The 27,595-nt window shown below is 52.4% G+C and overlaps 1 protein-coding gene across 1 annotated transcript in view; it reads left to right on the top strand.

Annotated features, from left to right (window-relative positions):
- stau2 (staufen double-stranded RNA binding protein 2) overlaps window positions 1-27,595 on the top strand; it is a 334,020-nt gene that overhangs the window by 56,598 nt on the left and 249,827 nt on the right. The window contains exon 6 of the mRNA XM_082966023.1: window positions 22,769-22,928. Coding sequence (XP_082822149.1) covers window positions 22,769-22,928 — 160 coding nt within the window. The remainder of the gene's footprint in view (window positions 1-22,768; window positions 22,929-27,595) is intronic.

Raw genomic sequence — 27,595 nt, 5'->3', positions numbered from 1 at the left:
TATGTAAACTTCCGACCCACTGGAATTGTGATACAGTGAATTATAAGTGAAATAATCTGTCTGTAAACAATTGTTGGAAAAATGACTTGTGTCATGTACAAAGTAGATGTCCTAACCAACTTGCCAAAACTATAGTTTGTTAACAATAAATTTGTGGAGTGGTTGAAAAACAAGTTTTAATGACTCCAACCTAAGTGTATGTAAACTTCTGACTTCAACTGTAGGCCGCCACAGACTAGTACATGTCCCTGGGCCTGGAAATTGTTGATTTCCCCCTCCAGGATGGAGAAGCTGTCTTCTTTATAGTATGGGGATTCTAGTGGGGGGATATAGGTAGGATGGAGAAGCTGTCATCATTAAAGTATGGGGATTCTAGTGGGGGGATATAGGTAGGATGGAGAAGCTGTCTTCATTATAGTATGGGGATTCTAGTGGGGGGATATAGGTAGGATGGAGAAGCTGTCTTCATTATAGTATGGGGATTCTAGTGGGGGGATATAGGTAGGATGGAGAAGCTGTCATTGTTAAAGTATGGGGATTCTAGTGGGGGATATAGGTAGGATGGAGAAGCTGTCTTCATTATAGTATGGGGATTCTAGTGGGGGGATATAGGTAGGATGGAGAAGCTGTCTTCATTATAGTATGGGGATTCTAGTGGGGGATATAGGTAGGATGGAGAAGCTGTCTTCATTATAGTATGGGGATTCTAGTGGGGGGATATAGGTAGGATGGAGAAGCTGTCTTCATTAAAGTATGGGGATTCTAGTGGGGGGATATAGGTAGGATGGAGAAGCTGTCTTCATTATAGTATGGGGATTCTAGTGGGGGGATATAGGTAGCACACAGGAGGACATTTTTTTCTGTTGAGGTCATTTCCTTTTGAATTTCGAGCCAAATGTAAAACTTTCCTGTTTTGATTAATTTAATGGAGTGAGTTAGGTCTACTCTATACCAAATTACCATATCCATTAGCATACCCCCTGAGTCCCTTCCCTGTTTCACACCTGGTAGTGTGGTGGATGGGACTACCAGCTCTCTGTAACCTAGAGGGCAACCAGTGGGTCCATCTCCTCTATACCACCCACCTGGTAGTGTGGTGGATGGGACTACCAGCTCTCTGTAACCTAGAGGACAACCAGTGGGTCCATCTCCTCTATACCACCTGGTAGTTTGGTGGATGGGACTACCAGCTCTCTGTAACCTAGAGGACAACCAGTGGGTCCATCTCCTCTATACCACCCACCTGGTAGTGTGGTGGATGGGACTACCAGCTCTCTGTAACCAAGAGGGCAACCAGTGGGTCCATCTCCTCTATACCACCTGGTAGTGTGGTGGATGGGACTACCAGCTCTCTGTAACCAAGAGGGCAACCAGTGGGTCCATCTCCTCTATACCACCTGGTAGTGTGGTGGATGGGACTACCAGCTCTCTGTAACCTAGAGGGCAACCAGTGGGTCCATCTCCTCTATACCACCCACCTGGTAGTGTGGTGGATGGGACTACCAGCTCTCTGTAACCTAGAGGACAACCAGTGGGTCCATCTCCTCTATACCACCTGGTAGTGTGGTGGATGGGACTACCAGCTCTCTGTAACCAAGAGGGCAACCAGTGGGTCCATCTCCTCTATACCACCTGGTAGTGTGGTGGATGGGACTACCAGCTCTCTGTAACCTAGAGGGCAACCAGTGGGTCCATCTCCTCTATACCACCTGGTAGTGTGGTGGATGGGACTACCAGCTCTCTGTAACCTAGAGGACAACCAGTGGGTCCATCTCCTCTATACCACCCACCTGGTAGTGTGGTGGATGGGACTACCAGCTCTCTGTAACCAAGAGGGCAACCAGTGGGTCCATCTCCTCTATACCACCTGGTAGTGTGGTGGATGGGACTACCAGCTCTCTGTAACCAAGAGGGCAACCAGTGGGTCCATCTCCTCTATACCACCTGGTAGTGTGGTGGATGGGACTACCAGCTCTCTGTAACCTAGAGGGCAACCAGTGGGTCCATCTCCTCTATACCACCCACCTGGTAGTGTGGTGGATGGGACTACCAGCTCTCTGTAACCTAGAGGACAACCAGTGGGTCCATCTCCTCTATACCACCTGGTAGTGTGGTGGATGGGACTACCAGCTCTCTGTAACCAAGAGGGCAACCAGTGGGTCCATCTCCTCTATACCACCTGGTAGTGTGGTGGATGGGACTACCAGCTCTCTGTAACCTAGAGGGCAACCAGTGGGTCCATCTCCTCTATACCACCTGGTAGTGTGGTGGATGGGACTACCAGCTCTCTGTAACCTAGAGGACAACCAGTGGGTCCATCTCCTCTATACCACCCACCTGGTAGTGTGGTGGATGGGACTACCAGCTCTCTGTAACCAAGAGGGCAACCAGTGGGTCCATCTCCTCTATACCACCTGGTAGTGTGGTGGATGGGACTACCAGCTCTCTGTAACCAAGAGGGCAACCAGTGGGTCCATCTCCTCTATACCACCTGGTAGTGTGGTGGATGGGACTACCAGCTCTCTGTAACCTAGAGGGCAACCAGTGGGTCCATCTCCTCTATACCACCCACCTGGTAGTGTGGTGGATGGGACTACCAGCTCTCTGTAACCTAGAGGACAACCAGTGGGTCCATCTCCTCTATACCACCTGGTAGTGTGGTGGATGGGACTACCAGCTCTCTGTAACCAAGAGGGCAACCAGTGGGTCCATCTCCTCTATACCACCTGGTAGTGTGGTGGATGGGACTACCAGCTCTCTGTAACCTAGAGGGCAACCAGTGGGTCCATCTCCTCTATACCACCTGGTAGTGTGGTGGATGGGACTACCAGCTCTCTGTAACCTAGAGGGCAACCAGTGGGTCCATCTCCTCTATACCACCTGGTAGTGTGGTGGATGGGACTACCAGCTCTCTGTAACCTAGAGGGCAACCAGTGGGTCCATCTCCTCTATACCACCTGGTAGTGTGGTGGATGGGACTACCAGCTCTCTGTAACCTAGAGGGCAACCAGTGGGTCCGTCTCCTCTATACCACCCACCTGGTAGTGTGGTGGATGGGACTACCAGCTCTCTGTAACCAAGAGGGCAACCAGTGGGTCCATCTCCTCTATACCACCTGGTAGTGTGGTGGATGGGACTACCAGCTCTCTGTAACCAAGAGGGCAACCAGTGGGTCCATCTCCTCTATACCACCTGGTAGTGTGGTGGATGGGACTACCAGCTCTCTGTAACCTAGAGGGCAACCAGTGGGTCCATCTCCTCTATACCACCTGGTAGTGTGGTGGATGGGACTACCAGCTCTCTGTAACCTAGAGGACAACCAGTGGGTCCATCTCCTCTATACCACCCACCTGGTAGTGTGGTGGATGGGACTACCAGCTCTCTGTAACCTAGAGGGCAACCAGTGGGTCCATCTCCTCTATACCACCCACCTGGTAGTGTGGTGGATGGGACTACCAGCTCTCTGTAACCTAGAGGACAACCAGTGGGTCCATCTCCTCTATACCACCTGGTAGTGTGGTGGATGGGACTACCAGCTCTCTGTAACCTAGAGGACAACCAGTGGGTCCATCTCCTCTATACCACCCACCTGGTAGTGTGGTGGATGGGACTACCAGCTCTCTGTAACCAAGAGGGCAACCAGTGGGTCCATCTCCTCTATACCACCTGGTAGTGTGGTGGATGGGACTACCAGCTCTCTGTAACCAAGAGGGCAACCAGTGGGTCCATCTCCTCTATACCACCTGGTAGTGTGGTGGATGGGACTACCAGCTCTCTGTAACCTAGAGGGCAACCAGTGGGTCCATCTCCTCTATACCACCCACCTGGTAGTGTGGTGGATGGGACTACCAGCTCTCTGTAACCTAGAGGACAACCAGTGGGTCCATCTCCTCTATACCACCTGGTAGTGTGGTGGATGGGACTACCAGCTCTCTGTAACCTAGAGGGCAACCAGTGGGTCCATCTCCTCTATACCACCTGGTAGTGTGGTGGATGGGACTACCAGCTCTCTGTAACCTAGAGGGCAACCAGTGGGTCCATCTCCTCTATACCACCTGGTAGTGTGGTGGATGGGACTACCAGCTCTCTGTAACCTAGAGGACAACCAGTGGGTCCATCTCCTCTATACCACCCACCTGGTAGTGTGGTGGATGGGACTACCAGCTCTCTGTAACCTAGAGGGCAACCAGTGGGTCCATCTCCTCTATACCACCTGGTAGTGTGGTGGATGGGACTACCAGCTCTCTGTAACCTAGAGGGCAACCAGTGGGTCCATCTCCTCTATACCACCTGGTAGTGTGGTGGATGGGACTACCAGCTCTCTGTAACCTAGAGGGCAACCAGTGGGTCCATCTCCTCTATACCACCCACCTGGTAGTGTGGTGGATGGGACTACCAGCTCTCTGTAACCTAGAGGGCAACCAGTGGGTCCATCTCCTCTATACCACCTGGTAGTGTGGTGGATGGGACTACCAGCTCTCTGTAACCTAGAGGGCAACCAGTGGGTCCATCTCCTCTATACCACCTGGTAGTGTGGTGGATGGGACTACCAGCTCTCTGTAACCTAGAGGGCAACCAGTGGGTCCATCTCCTCTATACCACCTGGTAGTGTGGTGGATGGGACTACCAGCTCTCTGTAACCTAGAGGACAACCAGTGGGTCCATCTCCTCTATACCACCCACCTGGTAGTGTGGTGGATGGGACTACCAGCTCTCTGTAACCTAGAGGGCAACCAGTGGGTCCATCTCCTCTATACCACCTGGTAGTGTGGTGGATGGGACTACCAGCTCTCTGTAACCTAGAGGGCAACCAGTGGGTCCATCTCCTCTATACCACCTGGTAGTGTGGTGGATGGGACTACCAGCTCTCTGTAACCTAGAGGGCAACCAGTGGGTCCATCTCCTCTATACCACCCACCTGGTAGTGTGGTGGATGGGACTACCAGCTCTCTGTAACCTAGAGGACAACCAGTGGGTCCATCTCCTCTATACCACCTGGTAGTGTGGTGGATGGGACTACCAGCTCTCTGTAACCTAGAGGGCAACCAGTGGGTCCATCTCCTCTATACCACCTGGTAGTGTGGTGGATGGGACTACCAGCTCTCTGTAACCTAGAGGGCAACCAGTGGGTCCATCTCCTCTATACCACCTGGTAGTGTGGTGGATGGGACTACCAGCTCTCTGTAACCTAGAGGGCAACCAGTGGGTCCATCTCCTCTATACCACCTGGTAGTGTGGTGGATGGGACTACCAGCTCTCTGTAACCTAGAGGGCAACCAGTGGGTCCATCTCCTCTATACCCACCTGGTAGTGTGGTGGATGGGACTACCAGCTCTCTGTAACCTAGAGGGCAACCAGTGGGTCCGTCTCCTCTATACCACCCACCTGGTAGTGTGGTGGATGGGACTACCAGCTCTCTGTAACCTAGAGGACAACCAGTGGGTCCGTCTCCTCTATACCACCCACCTGGTAGTGTGGTGGATGGGACTACCAGCTCTCTGTAACCTAGAGGACAACCAGTGGGTCCATCTCCTCTATACCACCCACCTGGTAGTGTGGTGGATGGGACTACCAGCTCTCTGTAACCTAGAGGACAACCAGTGGGTCCATCTCCTCTATACCACCCACCTGGTAGTGTGGTGGATGGGACTACCAGCTCTCTGTAACCTAGAGGACAACCAGTGGGTCCATCTCCTCTATACCACCCACCTGGTAGTGTGGTGGATGGGACTACCAGCTCTCTGTAACCTAGAGGACAACCAGTGGGTCCATCTCCTCTATACCACCCACCTGGTAGTGTGGTGGATGGGACTACCAGCTCTCTGTAACCTAGAGGACAACCAGTGGGTCCATCTCCTCTATACCACCCACCTGGTAGTGTGGTGGATGGGACTACCAGCTCTCTGTAACCTAGAGGACAACCAGTGGGTCCATCTCCTCTATACCACCTGGTAGTGTGGTGGATGGGACTACCAGCTCTCTGTAACCTAGAGGACAACCAGTGGGTCCATCTCCTCTATACCACCCACCTGGTAGTGTGGTGGATGGGACTACCAGCTCTCTGTAACCTAGAGGACAACCAGTGGGTCCATCTCCTCTATACCACCCACCTGGTAGTGTGGTGGATGGGACTACCAGCTCTCTGTAACCTAGAGGACAACCAGTGGGTCCATCTCCTCTATACCACCCACCTGGTAGTGTGGTGGATGGGACTACCAGCTCTCTGTAACCTAGAGGACAACCAGTGGGTCCATCTCCTCTATACCACCTGGTAGTGTGGTGGATGGGACTACCAGCTCTCTGTAACCTAGAGGACAACCAGTGGGTCCATCTCCTCTATACCACCCACCTGGTAGTGTGGTGGATGGGACTACCAGCTCTCTGTAACCTAGAGGACAACCAGTGGGTCCATCTCCTCTATACCACCCACCTGGTAGTGTGGTGGATGGGACTACCAGCTCTCTGTAACCTAGAGGACAACCAGTGGGTCCATCTCCTCTATACCACCCACCTGGTAGTGTGGTGGATGGGACTACCAGCTCTCTGTAACCTAGAGGGCAACCAGTGGGTCCATCTCCTCTATACCACCTGGTAGTGTGGTGGATGGGACTACCAGCTCTCTGTAACCTAGAGGACAACCAGTGGGTCCATCTCCTCTATACCACCCACCTGGTAGTGTGGTGGATGGGACTACCAGCTCTCTGTAACCTAGAGGGCAACCAGTGGGTCCATCTCCTCTATACCACCCACCTGGTAGTGTGGTGGATGGGACTACCAGCTCTCTGTAACCTAGAGGACAACCAGTGGGTCCATCTCCTCTATACCACCCACCTGGTAGTGTGGTGGATGGGACTACCAGCTCTCTGTAACCTAGAGGGCAACCAGTGGGTCCATCTCCTCTATACCACCTGGTAGTGTGGTGGATGGGACTACCAGCTCTCTGTAACCTAGAGGGCAACCAGTGGGTCCATCTCCTCTATACCACCCACCTGGTAGTGTGGTGGATGGGACTACCAGCTCTCTGTAACCTAGAGGACAACCAGTGGGTCCATCTCCTCTATACCACCCACCTGGTAGTGTGGTGGATGGGACTACCAGCTCTCTGTAACCTAGAGGACAACCAGTGGGTCCATCTCCTCTATACCACCCACCTGGTAGTGTGGTGGATGGGACTACCAGCTCTCTGTAACCTAGAGGGCAACCAGTGGGTCCATCTCCTCTATACCACCTGGTAGTGTGGTGGATGGGACTACCAGCTCTCTGTAACCTAGAGGACAACCAGTGGGTCCATCTCCTCTATACCACCCACCTGGTAGTGTGGTGGATGGGACTACCAGCTCTCTGTAACCTAGAGGGCAACCAGTGGGTCCATCTCCTCTATACCACCACCTGGTAGTGTGGTGGATGGGACTACCAGCTCTCTGTAACCTAGAGGACAACCAGTGGGTCCATCTCCTCTATACCACCCACCTGGTAGTGTGGTGGATGGGACTACCAGCTCTCTGTAACCTAGAGGGCAACCAGTGGGTCCATCTCCTCTATACCACCTGGTAGTGTGGTGGATGGGACTACCAGCTCTCTGTAACCTAGAGGGCAACCAGTGGGTCCATCTCCTCTATACCACCTGGTAGTGTGGTGGATGGGACTACCAGCTCTCTGTAACCTAGAGGGCAACCAGTGGGTCCATCTCCTCTATACCACCCACCTGGTAGTGTGGTGGATGGGACTACCAGCTCTCTGTAACCTAGAGGGCAACCAGTGGGTCCATCTCCTCTATACCACCCACCTGGTAGTGTGGTGGATGGGACTACCAGCTCTCTGTAACCTAGAGGACAACCAGTGGGTCCATCTCCTCTATACCACCTGGTAGTGTGGTGGATGGGACTACCAGCTCTCTGTAACCTAGAGGACAACCAGTGGGTCCATCTCCTCTATACCACCCACCTGGTAGTGTGGTGGATGGGACTACCAGCTCTCTGTAACCTAGAGGACAACCAGTGGGTCCATCTCCTCTATACCACCCACCTGGTAGTGTGGTGGATGGGACTACCAGCTCTCTGTAACCTAGAGGACAACCAGTGGGTCCATCTCCTCTATACCACCCACCTGGTAGTGTGGTGGATGGGACTACCAGCTCTCTGTAACCTAGAGGACAACCAGTGGGTCCATCTCCTCTATACCACCTGGTAGTGTGGTGGATGGGACTACCAGCTCTCTGTAACCTAGAGGACAACCAGTGGGTCCATCTCCTCTATACCACCCACCTGGTAGTGTGGTGGATGGGACTACCAGCTCTCTGTAACCTAGAGGACAACCAGTGGGTCCATCTCCTCTATACCACCCACCTGGTAGTGTGGTGGATGGGACTACCAGCTCTCTGTAACCTAGAGGACAACCAGTGGGTCCATCTCCTCTATACCACCCACCTGGTAGTGTGGTGGATGGGACTACCAGCTCTCTGTAACCTAGAGGGCAACCAGTGGGTCCATCTCCTCTATACCACCCACTGGTAGTGTGGTGGATGGGACTACCAGCTCTCTGTAACCTAGAGGACAACCAGTGGGTCCATCTCCTCTATACCACCCACCTGGTAGTGTGGTGGATGGGACTACCAGCTCTCTGTAACCTAGAGGACAACCAGTGGGTCCATCTCCTCTATACCACCCACCTGGTAGTGTGGTGGATGGGACTACCAGCTCTCTGTAACCTAGAGGACAACCAGTGGGTCCATCTCCTCTATACCACCCACCTGGTAGTGTGGTGGATGGGACTACCAGCTCTCTGTAACCTAGAGGACAACCAGTGGGTCCATCTCCTCTATACCACCCACCTGGTAGTGTGGTGGATGGGACTACCAGCTCTCTGTAACCTAGAGGACAACCAGTGGGTCCATCTCCTCTATACCACCCACCTGGTAGTGTGGTGGATGGGACTACCAGCTCTCTGTAACCTAGAGGGCAACCAGTGGGTCCATCTCCTCTATACCACCCACCTGGTAGTGTGGTGGATGGGACTACCAGCTCTCTGTAACCTAGAGGACAACCAGTGGGTCCATCTCCTCTATACCACCCACCTGGTAGTGTGGTGGATGGGACTACCAGCTCTCTGTAACCTAGAGGACAACCAGTGGGTCCATCTCCTCTATACCACCCACCTGGTAGTGTGGTGGATGGGACTACCAGCTCTCTGTAACCTAGAGGGCAACCAGTGGGTCCATCTCCTCTATACCACCCACCTGGTAGTGTGGTGGATGGGACTACCAGCTCTCTGTAACCTAGAGGGCAACCAGTGGGTCCATCTCCTCTATACCACCCACCTGGTAGTGTGGTGGATGGGACTACCAGCTCTCTGTAACCTAGAGGACAACCAGTGGGTCCATCTCCTCTATACCACCCACCTGGTAGTGTGGTGGATGGGACTACCAGCTCTCTGTAACCTAGAGGACAACCAGTGGGTCCATCTCCTCTATACCACCCACCTGGTAGTGTGGTGGATGGGACTACCAGCTCTCTGTAACCTAGAGGACAACCAGTGGGTCCATCTCCTCTATACCACCCACCTGGTAGTGTGGTGGATGGGACTACCAGCTCTCTGTAACCCAGAGGGCAACCAGTGGGTCCATCTCCTCTATACCACCCACCTGGTAGTGTGGTGGATGGGACTACCAGCTCTCTGTAACCTAGAGGACAACCAGTGGGTCCATCTCCTCTATACCACCCACCTGGTAGTGTGGTGGATGGGACTACCAGCTCTCTGTAACCTAGAGGACAACCAGTGGGTCCATCTCCTCTATACCACCTGGTAGTGTGGTGGATGGGACTACCAGCTCTCTGTAACCTAGAGGACAACCAGTGGGTCCATCTCCTCTATACCACCCACCTGGTAGTGTGGTGGATGGGACTACCAGCTCTCTGTAACCTAGAGGACAACCAGTGGGTCCATCTCCTCTATACCACCCACCTGGTAGTGTGGTGGATGGGACTACCAGCTCTCTGTAACCTAGAGGACAACCAGTGGGTCCATCTCCTCTATACCACCCACCTGGTAGTGTGGTGGATGGGACTACCAGCTCTCTGTAACCTAGAGGACAACCAGTGGGTCCATCTCCTCTATACCACCTGGTAGTGTGGTGGATGGGACTACCAGCTCTCTGTAACCTAGAGGGCAACCAGTGGGTCCATCTCCTCTATACCACCCACCTGGTAGTGTGGTGGATGGGACTACCAGCTCTCTGTAACCTAGAGGACAACCAGTGGGTCCATCTCCTCTATACCACCCACCTGGTAGTGTGGTGGATGGGACTACCAGCTCTCTGTAACCTAGAGGACAACCAGTGGGTCCATCTCCTCTATACCACCCACCTGGTAGTGTGGTGGATGGGACTACCAGCTCTCTGTAACCTAGAGGACAACCAGTGGGTCCATCTCCTCTATACCACCCACCTGGTAGTGTGGTGGATGGGACTACCAGCTCTCTGTAACCTAGAGGACAACCAGTGGGTCCATCTCCTCTGTACCACCTGGTAGTGTGGTGGATGGGACTACCAGCTCTCTGTAACCTAGAGGGCAACCAGTGGGTCCATCTCCTCTATACCACCCACCTGGTAGTGTGGTGGATGGGACTACCAGCTCTCTGTAACCTAGAGGACAACCAGTGGGTCCATCTCCTCTATACCACCCCCTGGTAGTGTGGTGGATGGGACTACCAGCTCTCTGTAACCCAGAGGACAACCAGTGGGTCCATCTCCTCTATACCACCCACCTGGTAGTGTGGTGGATGGGACTACCAGCTCTCTGTAACCTAGAGGACAACCAGTGGGTCCATCTCCTCTATACCACCCACCTGGTAGTGTGGTGGATGGGACTACCAGCTCTCTGTAACCTAGAGGACAACCAGTGGGTCCATCTCCTCTGTACCACCTGGTAGTGTGGTGGATGGGACTACCAGCTCTCTGTAACCTAGAGGGCAACCAGTGGGTCCATCTCCTCTATACCACCCACCTGGTAGTGTGGTGGATGGGACTACCAGCTCTCTGTAACCTAGAGGACAACCAGTGGGTCCATCTCCTCTATACCACCTGGTAGTGTGGTGGATGGGACTACCAGCTCTCTGTAACCCAGAGGGCAACCAGTGGGTCCATCTCCTCTATACCACCCACCTGGTAGTGTGGTGGATGGGACTACCAGCTCTCTGTAACCTAGAGGGCAACCAGTGGGTCCATCTCCTCTATACCACCCACCTGGTAGTGTGGTGGATGGGACTACCAGCTCTCTGTAACCTAGAGGACAACCAGTGGGTCCATCTCCTCTATACCACCCACCTGGTAGTGTGGTGGATGGGACTACCAGCTCTCTGTAACCTAGAGGGCAACCAGTGGGTCCATCTCCTCTATACCACCCACCTGGTAGTGTGGTGGATGGGACTACCAGCTCTCTGTAACCTAGAGGGCAACCAGTGGGTCCATCTCCTCTATACCACCCCCTGGTAGTGTGGTGGATGGGACTACCAGCTCTCTGTAACCTAGAGGACAACCAGTGGGTCCATCTCCTCTATACCACCCACCTGGTAGTGTGGTGGATGGGACTACCAGCTCTCTGTAACCTAGAGGGCAACCAGTGGGTCCGTCTCCTCTGTACCAGGTTTCTTGTAGGATGACAATGTCTGTATTTCTGATGTCTTTGGTGAAGTCCAGGTTCCTGCTCTTTAGGCCAAAGGCAGATGACCTCAGGCCTTGGATATTCCAGGATGAGATAGATGGTGAAGGCTTTGTGTTCCATGTTGTTGGTCGTGTGGTTTGGCCTCAGACCAGTAAGGCTGAGCAGAGCCTGCTGAGCATCTGCTACATGCCATTGGCCTGGGCTAGTGTAAGAGTGGGGGTTGGTCTTGTTTGTCCGTTCACGGCCCGGGCGTGTGTGTGACTTCCATGTTGAGGCCGTCTTTGCCGGGGGTGGGGAGTGTAGAGCTGATCTGAGGGGGCCTAAATGGGGTGTGACTCTCCCGGCAGGTCTGGGCGGGGTGTCTGTTGGTCCTGTGTGAAGTGTTGCGTTTGAGAGCGATGTCCTTTAGGGTCCAGGCGAAGGTGGGGCACTGCTGCCTTGTAGAGGTGGACCTGGTCATGGAGGCTGTTCTAGTCCAGGGTGGAGTGGTGGGCCAGGAAAACATTTGGTTTTGAGGCACAGTCACGGGAAATACTTGTGTTTACCCGCTGTATGGTAGCAGGGTGGAGATTCCCTCCCACTTCTCCCTACAACACTCTCCCTCCATCTCCCTCTCTCCCTCCCTATTCTCCCTACAACACTCTCCCTCCATCTCCCTCTCTCCCTCCCACTTCTCCCTCCCACACTCTCCCTCCATCTCCCTCTCTCCCTCCCTATTCTCCCTACAACACTCTCCCTCCATCTCCCTCTCTCTCTCCCACTCTCCCTCCCTCCCACACTCTCCCTCCATCTCCCTCTCTCCCTCCCTATTCTCCCTACAACACTCTCCCTCCATCTCCCTCTCTCCCTCCCTATTCTCCCTACAACACTCTCCCTCCATCTCCCTCTCTCCCTCCCTCTCTCCCTCCCACACTCTCCCTCCATCTCCCTCTCTCCCTCCCTATTCTCCCTACAACACTCTCCCTCCATCTCCCTCTCTCCCTCCCTATTCTCCCTACAACACTCTCCCTCCATCTCCCTCTCTCCCTCCCTATTCTCCCTACAACACTCTCCCTCCATCTCCCTCTCTCCCTCCCTATTCTCCCTCCCACACTCTCCCTCCATCTCCCTCTCTCCCTCCCTATTCTCCCTACAACACTCTCCCTCCATCTCCCTCTCTCCCTCCCTATTCTCCCTACAACACTCTCCCTCCATCTCCCTCTCTCCCTCCCTATTCTCCCTACAACACTCTCCCTCCATCTCCCTCTCTCCCTCCCTATTCTCCCTACAACACTCTCCCTCCATCTCCCTCTCTCCCTCCCTATTCTCCCTACAACACTCTCCCTCCATCTCCCTCTCTCCCTCCCTATTCTCCCTACAACACTCTCCCTCCATCTCCCTCTCTCCCTCCCTATTCTCCCTACAACACTCTCCCTCCATCTCCCTCTCTCCCTCCCTATTCTCCCTACAACACTCTCCCTCCATCTCCCTCTCTCCCTCCCTACGCTCCCTACAACACTCTCCACTCCATCTCCCTCTCTCCCTCCGTCTCCCTCCCTCCCACGCTCTCCCTCCCACTTCTCCCTCCCTCCCATCTCCCTCCCTCCCACGCTCTCCCTCCCACGCTCTCCCTCCCACGCTCTCCCTCCCACGCTCTCTCCCTCCGCTCTCCCTCCCTCCCTCCGTCTCCCTCCCTCCCACGTCTCCCTCCCTCTCTCAGCACCTGTAGAGCCAGTGTAGTGGTGTGTTCCTCCAGTCCAGCTGCTCTCCTCTCCTTCCAGCTCCTCAGTCCTCTGCCAAGTCAGGGGCCATAGGGCTCTGGATAAAATGTGTTCACTGTGTAGTGCATAGGGTACAGTTTGGGATGCAGTCCTCCTGGCCTTGGCCATAGGGTACAGTTTGGGATGCAGTCCTCCTGGCCTTGGCCATAGGGTACAGTTTGGGATGCAGTCCTCCTGGCCTTGGCCATAGGGTACAGTTTGGGATGCAGTCCTCCTGGCCTTGGCCATAGGGTACAGTTTGGGATGCAGTCCTCCTGGCCTTGGCCATAGGGTACAGTTTGGGATGCAGTCCTCCTGGCCTTGGCCATAGGGTACAGTTTGGGATGCAGTCCTCCTGGCCTTGGCCATAGGGTACAGTTTGGGATGCAGTCCTCCTGGCCTTGGCCATAGGGTACAGTTTGAGATGCAGTCCTCCTGGCCTTGGCCATAGGGTACAGTTTGGGATGCAGTCCTCCTGGCCTTGGCCATAGGGTACAGTTTGGGATGCAGTCCTCCTGGCCTTGGCCATAGGGTACAGTTTGGGATGCAGTCCTCCTGGCCCTGGCCATAGGGTACAGTTTGGCATGCAGTCCTCCTGGCCCTGGCCCATGTTGCACTTGGCATTTCCTCTGAGGCCCTAGGGCCACGCATGACGTGAGAGGAGAGGGCCAGGCAGACCCACCCCACCCTGGGAAAGGCCCCCGTGGACAGGGGATAGAGAGGGAGAGAGAAAGATTAAGGGTGTGTTTGTGTGATCATAAGAGAGAGCAGAGGGGGTTGTGGGGTGGCGGAGAACTCTGGTGAATTTTGGGAGAGAAGCACTGACTCACTCCAACAGCCAGCTGGACTGGTGAGGGGGAAGGAATGAGGGCGGGGGAAGGAATGAGGGAGGGGGAAGGAATGAGGGAGGGGGAAGGAATGAGGGAGGGGGAAGGAATGAGGGCGGGGGAAGGAATGAGGGCGGGGGAAGGAATGAGGGCGGGGGAAGGAATGAGGGCGGGGGAAGGAATGAGGGCGGGGGAAGGAATGAGGGCGGGGGAAGGAATGAGGGCGGGGGAAGGAATGAGGGCGGGGGAAGGAATGAGGGCGGGGGAAGGAATGAGGGAGGGGGAAGGAATGAGGGAGGGGATAGGAATGAGGGAGGGGGAAGGAATGAGGGAGGGGATAGGAATGAGGGAGGGGGAAGGAATGAGGGAGGGGGAAGGAATGAGGGAGGGGGAAGGAATGAGGGAGAAAGAGAACAAGAGATGCAAGACATATGGAGAAAGATGAGGCAGCAGAGGAGAGGTAGGGAGGGACAGGGAGAGAGGAACAAGGAGAGGGAGAGAGGGACAGGGAGAGGGAGAGACAGGGAGAGAGGGACAGGGGGAGAGGAACAACAAGAGGGAGAGAGGAACAACAAGAGGGAGAGAGGAACAGGGAGAGGGAGAGAGGAACAGGGAGAGGGAGGGAGGAACAGGGAGAGGGAGAGAGGAACAGGGAGAGGGAGAGAGGAACAGGGAGAGAGGGACAGGGAGAGAGGGACAGGGAGAGGGAGAGAGGGAGGGAGGGGGAGGGAGGAACAGGAACAGGGAGAGAGGAACAAGGAGACAGGGAGAGAGGGACAAGGAGAGAGGAACAGGGAGAGGGAGAGAGGAACAGGGAGAGGGAGAGAGGAACAGGGAGAGGGAGGGAGGGAGAGGGAGAGAGGAACAGGGAGAGGGAGGGAGGAACAGGGAGAGAGGGACAGGGAGAGGGAGGGAGGAACAGGGAGAGGGAGGGAGGGAAACAGAGGGGAGGAAGAGAGGAACAGGGAGAGAGAGAGAGCTGGTGAGGAAGGAGAAGCGGAAGGGCGGAGTGTCAGAGAGAGAGAAATGTGTTGACAAGAGTTGTCAGTATTAGCCGTTCCCTTCAGGCTGGGATACAGAAATTAGAGACTGGGCCTGCCTCCCAAATATCACAGGTCTCTGGTCAAAAGAAGTGCACTATTCTGGTCGAAAGAAGTGCACTATATAGGGTGCCATTTGGGTAAGTAGCCTGATTGATTGATTGTTTCACCATTTGCATTCATAGCAGCTTCCAGCCCTTTGTCATCAGACAGTACATCTCCCTTTATAAAGCTTTAGTTGGACAAACAGAGTTCTCTACTTGTTCATGAAAGAACCAATCCAGTGGAGGAACCAATCCCATCCACGAACCAATCCCGTCCACTTTGAACTGTGACTCAGTGGAGGAACCAATCCCGTCCACTTTGAACTGTGACTCAGTGGAGGAACCAATCCCGTCCACTTTGAACTGTGACTCAGTGGAGGAACCAATCCCGTCCACTTTGAACTGTGACTCAGTGGAGGAACCAATCCCGTCCACTTTGAACTGTGACTCAGTGGAGGAACCAATCCCGTCCACTTTGAACTGTGACTCAGTGGAGGAACCAATCCCGTCCACTTTGAACTGTGACTCAGTGGAGGAACCAATCCCGTCCACTTTGAACTGTGACTCAGTGGAGGAACCAATCCCGTCCACTTTGAACTGTGACTCAGTGGAGGAACCAATCCCGTCCACTTTGAACTGTGACTCAGTGGAGGAACCAATCCCGTCCACTTTGAACTGTGACTCAGTGGAGGAACCAATCCCACATTGCCCCCTTTTTTAATAATGGGTCTGTTAAATGATTTACAGGTGTCGTGAGTTCAGTCTGCTATTCATGTGAAATATATTGTATTCATCTGTTCCAGTCTGAATGGAGTCAACATGTTGCTGTTATTGGGACCAGACTGGTTTGTATTTAGATTTTGCTTCTAGCTGGCTGGCCAAGGCTGGGTGGGTGGGTGGGTGGTTGGGTGGGTGGGTGGGTGGGTGGGTGGGTGGTTGGGTGGGTGGGTGGGTGGCTGGGTGGGTGGGTGGCTGGGTGGCTGGGTGGGTGGCAGGGTGGGTGGGTGGTTGGGTGGGTGGCTGGGTGGGTGGTTGGGTGGGTGTATGGGTGGGTGGCTGGGTGGGTGGGTGTGGTTCCTGGTGTAATGTAGTACACTGTAAAAGGAATAGGCTGCCATTTGGGACACCGTCTCACCATGAAGGAGGAATTACATAATACCTGGAAATAGCTTCGTCTGTAGTGGTCAAATGGGAAGTGGAGTGATTACACACACTCCCACACACCCACCCACACACACACCACACACACACACACACACACACACACACACACACACCACACACACCCCACACACACACACACACGCGATTGTTGAGCTGGATTTGAATTCTCCCCAGCAGCACACAGCTAAATAAACATGTTCCACATGGAGTGATTTCCAGTCTCTCATCTTTCCTCTCTCTCATCTCTTTTACCTTTCCTCTCTCTCATCTCTCTTTCCCCTCTCTCATCTTTCCTCTCTCTCATCTCTTACCTTTCCTCTCTCTGATCTCTCTCATCTCTCTTACCTTTCCTCTCTCTCATCTTTCCTCTCTCTCATCTCTTTTACCTTTCCTCTCTCATCTCTCTTTCCCCTCTCTCATCTTCCCTCTCTCTCATCTCTCTCATCTTTCCTCTCATCTCTCTTACCTTTCCTCTCTCTCATCTCTCTTACCTTTCCTCTCTCTCTCATCTCTCTTACCTTTCCTCTCTCTCATCTCTCTTACCTTTCCTCTCTCTCTCATCTCGCTTACCTTTCCTGTCTCTCATCTCTCTTACCTTTCCTCTCTCTCATCTCTCTTACCTTTCCTCTCTCACCTTTCCTCTCTCTCATCTCTCTTACCTTTCCTCTCTCTCATCTCTTACCTTTCCTCTCTCTCATCTCTCTTACCTTTCCTCTCTCTCATCTCTCTTACCTTTCCTCTCTCTCTCTCTCTCATCTCTCTTACCTTTCCTCTCTCTCATCTCTCTTACCTTTCCTCTCCTCTCTCTCATCTCGCTTACCTTTCCTGTCTCTCATCTCTCTTACCTTTCCTCTCTCTCATCTCTCTTACCTTTCCTCTCTCTCATCTCTCTTACCTTTCCTCTCTCTCTCATCTCTCTTACCTTTCCTCTCTCTCATCTCTCTTACCTTTCCTCTCTCTCTCTCTCTCTCTCATCTCGCTTACCTTTCCTCTCTCTCATCTCTCTTACCTTTCCTCTCGCTCTCTCTCTCTCTCATCTCTCTTACCTTTCCTCTCTCACCTTTCCTCTCTCTCATCTCTCTTACCTTTCCTCTCTCTCATCTCTCTTACCTTTCCTCTCTCTCTCTCATCTCGCTTACCTTTCCTCTCTCTCATCTCTCTTACCTTTCCTCTCTCTCTCTCTCATCTCTCTTACCTTTCCTTTCTCTCATCTCTCTTACCTTTCCTCTCTCTCTCATCTCTCTTACCTTTCCTCTCTCTCATCTCTCTTACCTTTCCTCTCTCTCATCTCTCTTACCTTTCCTCTCTCTCTCTCCTCTCTCATCTCTCTTACCTTTCCTCTCTCTCATCTCTCTTACCTTTCCTCTCTCTCATCTCTCTTACCTTTCCTCTCTCTCTCATCTCTCTTACCTTTCCTCTCTCTCTCTCATCTCTCTTACCTTTCCTCTCTCTCTCTCTCTCTCTCTCTCATCTCTCTTACCTTTCCTCTCTCTCATCTCTCTTACCTTTCCTCTCTCTCTCTCATCTCTCTTACCTTTCCTCTCTCTCATCTCTCTTACCTTTCCTCTCTCTCATCTCTCTTACCTTTCCTCTCTCTCTCATCTCTCTTACCTTTCCTCTCTCTCATCTCTCTTACCTTTCCTCTCTCTCTCATCTCTCTTACCTTTCCTCTCTCTCTCTCATCTCTCTTACCTTTCCTCTCTCTCATCTCTCTTACCTTTCCTCTCTCTCATCTCGCTTACCTTTCCTCTCTCTCATCTCTCTTACCTTTCCTCTCTCTCATCTCTCTTACCTTTCCTCTCTCTCATCTCTCTTACCTTTCCTCTCTCTCATCTCTCTTACCTTTCCTCTCTCTCATCTCTCTTACCTTTCCTCTCTCTCATCTCGCTTACCTTTCCTTTCTCTCATCTCTCTTACCTTTCCTCTCTCTCTCATCTCTCTCGTTGTGTTCTGGATATATATAATTATCTCTCTCTCGTTGTGTTCTATATAATTATCTCTCGTTGTGTTCTATATAATTATCTCTCTCTCGTTGTGTTTTATATAATTATCTCTCTCTCGTTGTGTTTTATATAATTATCTCTCTCTCGTTGTGTTCTATATAATTATCTCTCTCTCGTTGTGTTTTATATAATTATCTCTCTCTCGTTGTGTTCTATATAATTATCTCTCTCGTTGTGTTCTATATAATTATCTCTCTCGTTGTGTTCTATATAATTATCTCTCTCTCGTTGTGTTCTATATAATTATCTCTCTCTCGTTGTGTCTATATAATTATCTCTCTCTCGTTGTGTTCTATATAATTATCTCTCTCTCGTTGTGTTCTATATAATTATCTCTCTCTCGTTGTGTTTTATATAATTATCTCTCTCTCGTTGTGTTCTATATAATTATCTCTCTCTCGTTGTGTTCTATATAATATCTCTCTCTCGTTGTGTTCTATATAATTATCTCTCTCAAGGGGAGGTAGAGAATCCTTTACCTAGAGGTGTCAAGGGGAAGTAGTGCGGGAACACTGGTTGGTCGGCCCAATTGAGGTAGTATGTACACGAATGTATAGTTAAAGTGACTATGCATATATGATAAACAGAGAGTAGCAGCAGTGGAAAAGAGGGGGTTGTGGGGGGGGGGCACACAATGCATATAACCATTTGATTACCTGTTCAGGAGTCTTATGGCTTCGGGGTAAAAACTGTGTAGAAGCCTTTTTGTCCTAGACTTGGCACTCCGGTACCGCTTGCCATGCGGTAGTAGAGAGAACAGTCTATGGCTGGGGTCTTTGACCATTTTTAGGGCCTTCCTCTGACACCACCTGGTGTAGAGGTCCTGGATAGCAGGCAGCTTAGCCCCAGTGATGTACTGGGCCGTACACACTACCCTCTGTAGTGCCTTTGCGGTCGGAGGCCGAGCAGTTTCCAGACCAGGCAGTGATGCAACCACTCAGGATGCTCTCGATGGTGCAGCTGTAGAACCTTTAGAGAATCTGAGGATCCATGTCAAATCTTTTCAGTCTCCTGAGGGGGAATAGGTTTTGTTGTGCCCTCTTCACGACTGTCTTGGTGTGTTTGGACCATTCTAGTTTGTTGTTGATGTGGACACCAAGGAACTTGAAGCTCTCAACCTGCTCCACTACAGCCCAGTCGAGGAGAATGGGGGCGTGCTCGGTCCTCCTTTTCCTGTAGTCCACAATCATCTCCTTAGTCTTGGTTACGTTGAGGGAGAGGTTGTTATTCTGGCACCACCCGGCCAGGTCTCTGACTTCCTCCCTATAGGCTGTCTCGTCGTTGTCGGTGATCAGGCCTACCACTGTTGTGTCGTCTGCAAACTTAATGATGGTGTTGGAGTCGTGCCTGGCCATGCAGTCATGAGTGAACAGGGAGTACAGGAGGGGACTGAGCACGCACCCCTGGGGAGCTCCAGTGTTGAGGATCAACGTGGCAGATGTATTGCTACCTACTCTCACCACCTGGGGGCGGCCCGTCAGGAAGTCCAGGATCCAGTTGCAGAGGGAGGTGTTTAGTCCCAGGATCCTTAGCTTAGTGATGAGCTTTGAGGGCACTATGATGTTGAACGCTGAGCTGTAGTCAATGAATAGCATTCTCACATAGGTGTTCCTTTTGTCCAGCTGGGAAAGGGCAGTGTGGAGTGCAATAGAGATTGCATCATCTGTGGATCTGTTTGGGCGGTATGCAAATTGGAGTGGGTCTAGGGTTTCTGGGATAATGGTGTTGATGTGAGCCATGACCAGCCTTTCAAAGCACTTCATGACTATGGACGTGAGTGCTACGGGTCTGTAGTCATTTAGGCAGGTTACCTTAGTGTTCTTGGGCACAGGGACTATGGTGATCTTCATCAGAATGCACTCTCAGGAATCCCAGGTCCACAATAAATGTTGTTTTGTTCGATAAAGTCTATAATTTATGTCCAAATACCTCCTTGTTGTTAGCGCGTTCAGTCAGCTACTCCAAATGTAGGAAGCGCGCCGAAAATCTCACGACGAAAAGTTTAAAAAAGTTATATTTACGTTCGTAGAAACATGTCAAACGTTGTATAGCATCAATCTTTAGGGCCTTTTTAACATAAAACTTAAATAATATTCCAACCAGACGATTCCAATGTCTTGAAAAATGTTATGGAACACAGCTACCTCATCACGTGAAGGCGCGCCAATGAACTCATTTCCTTTCCTGAGTCAACAACTTCCAACTTCCTTTGTTCGCTCTCTGTTCACCATAGAAGCCTCAAACAACTTTCTAAAGACTGTTGACATCTAGTGGAAGCCTTAGGAAGTGCAAAATGAACCCTAAGTCACTGTGTGTTAGATAGGCAATGACTTGAAAAGACTACGCGCATCAGATTTCCCACTTCCTGGTTGGATTTTTCTCAGGTTTTTGCCTGCCATATGAGTTCTGTTATACTCACAGACATCATTCAAACAGTTTTAGAAACTTCAGAGTGTCTTCTATCCAAATCTACTAATAATATGCACATCCTACCTTCTGGGACAGAGTAGCAGGCAGTTTAATTTGGGCACGTCATTCATCCCGAATTTCCGAATACTGCCCCCATCACTAAAAAGTTAAAGTCTCCGGCCACTAGGAGCGCCGCCTCTGGGTGTGTGGTTTCCTGTTTGCTTATTTCCTTATACAGCTGGCTGAGTGCGGTCTTAGTGCCAGCATCCGTCTGTGGTGGTAAATAAACAGCCACGAAAAGTATAGCTGAGAACTCTCTAGGCAAGTAGTGTGACCTGCAATTTATCACAATATACTCTACTTCAGGAGAGCAAAATCTAGAGACTTCCTGAGGTTTCGTGCACCAGCTGTTGTTTACAAATATGCACAGACCGCCCCCCCCCCCCCCCCCCCCCCCCTCGTCCTACCGGAGTGTGCTGTTCTATCTTGCCGGTGCAGAGTCTATCCCGCTAGCTGAATATCCATGTCGTCATTCAGCCACGATTCCGTGAAACATAAGATATTACGGTTTTTGATGTCCCGTTGGGAGGATATTCCTGATCGTACCTCGTTTAGTTTATTGTCCAATGATTGCACGTTGGCGAGTAGTATAGACGGTAACGGCAGCTTTCCCAGTCGCCTTCTCCGGGTCCTGACCCGGCATCGGGCTCTTTGTCCTCTTTGTCCTCTGTACCTGCGTCGCTTCCTCTTGCAAATAACGGGGATGTTGGCCCTGTCGGGTGTTTGGAGAATGTCCTGTGCGTCTTGCTTGTTGAAGAAGAAATCTTAGTCTAATCCGAGGTGAGTGATCGCTGTCCTGATATCCAGAAGCTCTTTATTGCCGTAAGATACGGTGGCAGAAACATTATGTACAAAATAAGTTACAAATAACGCGGGAAAAAAACACATAATAGCACAATTGGCTGGGCGCCCGTAAAACTGCGGCCATTTCCTCCGGCGCCATTTTGAGAGACCCCAACCCTCTCTCTCTCTCAGAGTTGGGGTCAATACCATTTACATTCCAGTCAATTCAGGAACTACACTGACATTTCTATTCTCTTGGAATTTGGTTTACCTTCTGAATTGAAATGGGTTTGACCCCAACCTTGGTTTCCATACAGATGTGCTTTTCTTTTTCTAGTTGTCATGTGTTTACACGTGTAATTGAATTCATCTGGTTTTCTCATTCCTATTCGTTACCTGAGAGCAAATGGCTGAGCAGCATTATTTTACGACAACAGTGCTGAAGGAGCTTTGTATCATTGATCCAGAGTAACTTACTGAACAGTCAGTGCATTCAACTAAGTTTTAGGATAACAAGCACATATCCCAGTCGTTAGGCACACTAGATCATTCTATGAAATGGCTGCTATCAGCAGAATCGCTCCTGTCCTTATCTCTTCCAGGCTTTACAGACCGACTGCTGTAGTCTACCAGGTTTCACTAAGCCCCAGGCCTTTTTTTCTCTCTCTCTCTCTCTCTCTCTCCCCATCTCTCTCTCTCTCTCTCTCCCCATCTCTCTCGTTCTTTCTCTCTCTCTCCCCATCTCTCTCGTTCTTTCTCTCTCTCCCCATCTCTCTCGTTCTTTCTCTCTCTCCCCATCTCTCTCGTTCTTTCTCTCTCTCCCCACCTTTCTCGCTCTCTCTCTCTTTCTCACTCTCTCTTTCTCCCCACCTCTCTCTCTCCCCAACTCTCTACCTCTCTCTCTCTCTCTCTCTCTCTCTCTCTCTCTCTCTCTCTCTCTACTCTCCTCCCCCCTCTTTCTCTCTCTCTCTCCCTCTCTCTCTACTCCCCCTCTCTCCCCCTCGCTCCTTACTTCCCATCTTTTCTCTACTGTCCATCCCAGGTACCACTACCCAGTTCCAAAGATCTTCTATGTGCAGTTGTCTGTGGGCACTAACGAGTTTATTGGAGAGGGCAGGACTCGCCAGGCAGCCCGTCACAACGCCGCCATGAAGGCCCTGCAAGCCCTCCGCAATGAACCCATACCTGAACGACCACCTCAGGTAACTATGGGAACGGACACACACATACACTCACACAGGCACATGGAGAAACACACACACACACGCGTGGACACACTAAATATCTAATTGACCCTATTGTTGTATGTTTAGAGGTTAATCCAGATTGTGTCCTCAGGGCTACCAGAGTAGAGTTTAATCCAGATTGTGTCCTCAGGGCTACCAGAGTAGAGTTTAATCCAGATTGTGTCCTCAGGGCTACCAGAGTAGAGTTTAATCCAGATTGTGTCCTCAGGGCTACCAGAGTAGAGTTTAATCCAGATAGTGTCCTCAGGGCTACCAGAGTAGAGTTTAATCCAGATTGTGTCCTCAGGGCTACCAGAGTAGAGTTTAATCCAGATTGTGTCCTCAGGGCTACCAGAGTAGAGTTTAATCCAGATTGTGTCCTCAGGGCTACCAGAGTAGAGTTTAATCCAGATTGTGTCCTCAGGGCTACCAGAGTAGAGTTTAATCCAGATTGTGTCCTCAGGGCTACCAGAGTAGAGTTTAATCCAGATTGTGTCCTCAGGGCTACCAGAGTAGAGTTTAATCCAGATTGTGTCCTCAGGGCTACCAGAGTAGAGGTCCATTCAGTGTGTCCTCAGCCGACCTTTCAATCGTCTACTTCAGGAACACTGCCCTAAGGCGACCCGTCTGCCCTAAGGCGACCCGTCTGCCCTAAGGCGACCCGGCAGCCCTAAGGCGACCCGGCAGCCCTAAGGCGACCCGGCAGCCCTAAGGCGACGCTACTCTCACCCCCACCGATGTCCTCAAAGAAATGAGTGTGCGCTGAAACATTGATGTCCTGCCAATAAACATGAACTATTAAAGAGCGTGATACTCTCCTGTCTCTCCTTCGTCGTTTTCCACTAAGTGAATCGACCACCTTATCAGCTTTCAGCAGAAACGACCCAAACCCACCACAACCCAATTACTCTGATGTATAATTCAACCTCTGTTTTACCTTGCGCTGTGTGTGTGTGTGTGTCGCAATCTTTTTTTGTTTTAACCTGCATGCACCTGGTGGTCTCTCCTCCCTCCCTCCCTCCCTCCCTCCCTCCCTCCCTCCCTCCCTCCCTCCCTCCCTCCCTCCCACCCCCCCCTCCCTCCCTTCCCTCCCTCCCTCCCTCTCTCCCTCCCTCCCCTCTCTCCCTCCCTCCCTCCCCCCCTCCCTCCCTCCCTCCCTCCCCTCTCTCCCTTCCCTCCCTCCCTCCCTCCCTCCCCCCCTCTCTCCCTCTCTCCCTCCCTCCCCTCTCTCCCTTCCCTCCCTCCCTCCCTCCCTCCCTCCCTCCCTCCCTCCCTCCCTCCCTCCCTCCCTCCCTCCCTCCCTCCCCCCCCTCTCTCCCTCCCTCCCTTTGTCTTTTTGTCTTGTCACTGTATCCTTCTATCCAGCCTGAGGCCAGGCTTATAACTCTTTATCTTTCTCCACCGGAAATCACAGTTACCCCCCCTTTACCCCCTCACCACCCCCCTTACCTCCCCCCACCACCCCCCTTACCTCCCCCCACCACCCCCCTTACCTCCCCCCACCACCCCCCACCACCCCCCTTACCTCCCCCCACCACCCCCCTTACCTCCCCCCACCACCCCCTTACCTCCCCCCACCACCCCCCTTACCTCCCCCCACCACCCCCCTTACCTCCCCCCACCACCCCCCTTACCTCCCCCCACCTCCCCCCACCACCCCCCTTACCTCCCCCCACCACCCCCCTTACCTCCCCCCACCACCCCCCACCACCCCCCTTACCTCCCCCCACCACCCCCCACCACCCCCCTTACCTCCCCTGGATCCCCCTCAGCCTGGCAGAGCTGCTGGTTATTTAAGACGCTTTGCCTGCTCACTACCTCACACTGTGTGTGTGTGTGTGTGTGTGTGTGTGTGTGTTCCGTCTGTCTCTATTTTGGTGTCGTGTTCATAAATAAGCTCTTTGTCAAATGCTTCTTCAGTGTCTTGCTTTACAAATTGAGTCACACCGTGTGTGTGTGTGTGTGTGTGTGTGTGTATACAGCTCAGGCTAATCTTGTTCTTGCCACTGTGGTATGTTACCCCCTAACCTCACAGATCACTGTGGCATGTTACCCCCTAACCTCACAGATCACTGTGGCATGTTACCCCCTAACCTCACAGATCACTGTGGCATGTTACCCCTAACCTCACAGATCACTGTGGCATGTTACCCCTAACCTCACAGATCACTGTGGCATGTTACCCCCTAACCTCACAGATCACTGTGGCATGTTACCCCCTAACCTCACAGATCACTGTGGCATGTTACCCCCTAACCTCACAGATCACTGTGGCATGTTACCCCCTAACCTCACAGATCACTGTGGCATGTTACCCCTAACCTCACAGATCACTGTCACTGTGGCATGTTACCCCTAACCTCACAGATCGCAGGGTGTGACTAGATTTACCGCTGGCAGGGTGTGACTAGATTAACCGCGGGCAGGGTGTGACTAGATTAACCGCGGGCAGGGTGTGACTAGATTAACCGCTGGCAGGGTGTGACTAGATTAACCGCCGGCAGGGTGTGACTAGATTAACCGCTGGCAGGGTGTGACTAGATTAACCGCCGGCAGGGTGTGACTAGATTTACCGATGGCAGGGCGTGACTAGATTAACCGCCGGCAGGGTGTGACTAGATTTACCGCTGGCAGGGTGTGACTAGATTAACCGCTGGCAGGGTGTGACTAGATTAACCGCTGGCAGGGTGTGACTAGATTAACCGCCGGCAGGGTGTGACTAGATTAACCGCTGGCAGGGTGTGACTAGATTAACCGCTGGCAGGGTGTGACTAGATTAACCGCTGGCAGGGTGTGACTAGATTAACCGCTGGCAGGGTGTGACTAGATTAACCGCTGGCAGGGCGTGACTAGATTAACCGCTGGCAGGGTGTGACTAGATTAACCGCGGGCAGGGTGTGACTAGATTAACCGCTGGCAGGGTGTGACTAGATTAACCGCTGGCAGGGTGTGACTAGATTAACCGCCGGCAGGGTGTGACTAGATTAACCGCGGGCAGGGCGTGACTAGATTAACCGCGGGCAGGGCGTGACTAGATTAACCGCTGGCAGGGCGTGACTAGATTAACCGCCGGCAGGGTGTGACTAGATTTACCGCTGGCAGGGCGTGACTAGATTAACCGCCGGCAGGGTGTGACTAGATTTACCGCCGGCAGGGTGTGACTAGATTAACCGCCGGCAGGGTGTGACTAGATTAACCGCCGGCAGGGTGTGACTAGATTAACCGCCGGCAGGGTGTGACTAGATTAACCGCCGGCAGGGTGTGACTAGATTAACCGCGGGCAGGGTGTGACTAGATTAACCGCGGGCAGGGTGTGACTAGATTAACTGCTGGCAGGGTGTGACTAGATTAACCGCCGGCAGGGTGTGACTAGATTAACCGCCGGCAGGGTGTGACTAGATTAACCGCCGGCAGGGTGTGACTAGATTTACCGCTGGCAGGGCGTGACTAGATTAACCGCCGGCAGGGTGTGACTAGATTTACCGCTGGCAGGGTGTGACTAGATTAACCGCTGGCAGGGTGTGACTAGATTAACCGCCGGCAGGGTGTGACTAGATTAACCGCTGGCAGGGTGTGACTAGATTAACCGCTGGCAGGGTGTGACTAGATTAACCGCTGGCAGGGTGTGACTAGATTAACCGCTGGCAGGGTGTGACTAGAATAACCGCTGGCAGGGCGTGACTAGATTAACCGCTGGCAGGGTGTGACTAGATTAACCGCGGGCAGGGTGTGACTAGATTAACCGCTGGCAGGGTGTGACTAGATTAACCGCTGGCAGGGTGTGACTAGATTAACCGCCGGCAGGGTGTGACTAGATTAACCGCGGGCAGGGCGTGACTAGATTAACCGCGGGCAGGGCGTGACTAGATTAACCGCTGGCAGGGTGTGACTAGATTAACCGCCGGCAGGGTGTGACTAGATTTACCGCCGGCAGGGTGTGACTAGATTAACCGCCGGCAGGGTGTGACTAGATTAACCGCCGGCAGGGTGTGACTAGATTAACCGCCGGCAGGGTGTGACTAGATTAACCGCCGGCAGGGTGTGACTAGATTAACCGCCGGCAGGGCGTGACTAGATTAACCGCCGGCAGGGCGTGACTAGATTAACCGCCGGCAGGGTGTGACTAGATTAACCGCCGGCAGGGTGTGACTAGATTAACCGCCGGCAGGGTGTGACTAGATTAACCGCGGGCGCCCTAACACACACAACATGATGACTGCTCTGTAGACCAGACCAGCCGTTGTCGTGTGATTGGTTCTCTGACGGTCTCAACGTGGAGTCATGTGGCTCTTCTGGCGTTACATATCACAGGCTGAGTGAAGGCCTGGCTGAGTGAAGGCCTGGCTGAGTGAAGTCACATGAGGAGTCAGACACTGAGCTCTGTCTGTCTGTCTGTCTGTCTGTCTGTCTGTCTGTCTGTCTGTCTGTCTGTCTGTCTGTCTGTCTGTCTGTCTGTCTGTCTGTCTGTCTGTCTGTCTGTCTGTCTGTCTGTCTCTGTCTCTCTCTCTCTCTCTCTGTCTGCCTGTCTGTCTCCCACATATCATGTTATGCCTGGAGCAGTCAGGACACTGTGTGGCCGACACCCACCCTGTATGTTTATGAGAGAAAGAATGGAGAGAGAAGAAAATCATTGTTTTTGTAGG

This window comes from Salmo salar, chromosome 19, assembly GCF_965601325.2.
Source record: "Salmo salar chromosome 19, fSalSal1, whole genome shotgun sequence".
Lineage (NCBI taxonomy): Eukaryota > Metazoa > Chordata > Actinopteri > Salmoniformes > Salmonidae > Salmo > Salmo salar.
Note: the sequence above shows the minus strand (reverse complement) of the source record. Positions and strands in the feature narration are given on the sequence as shown.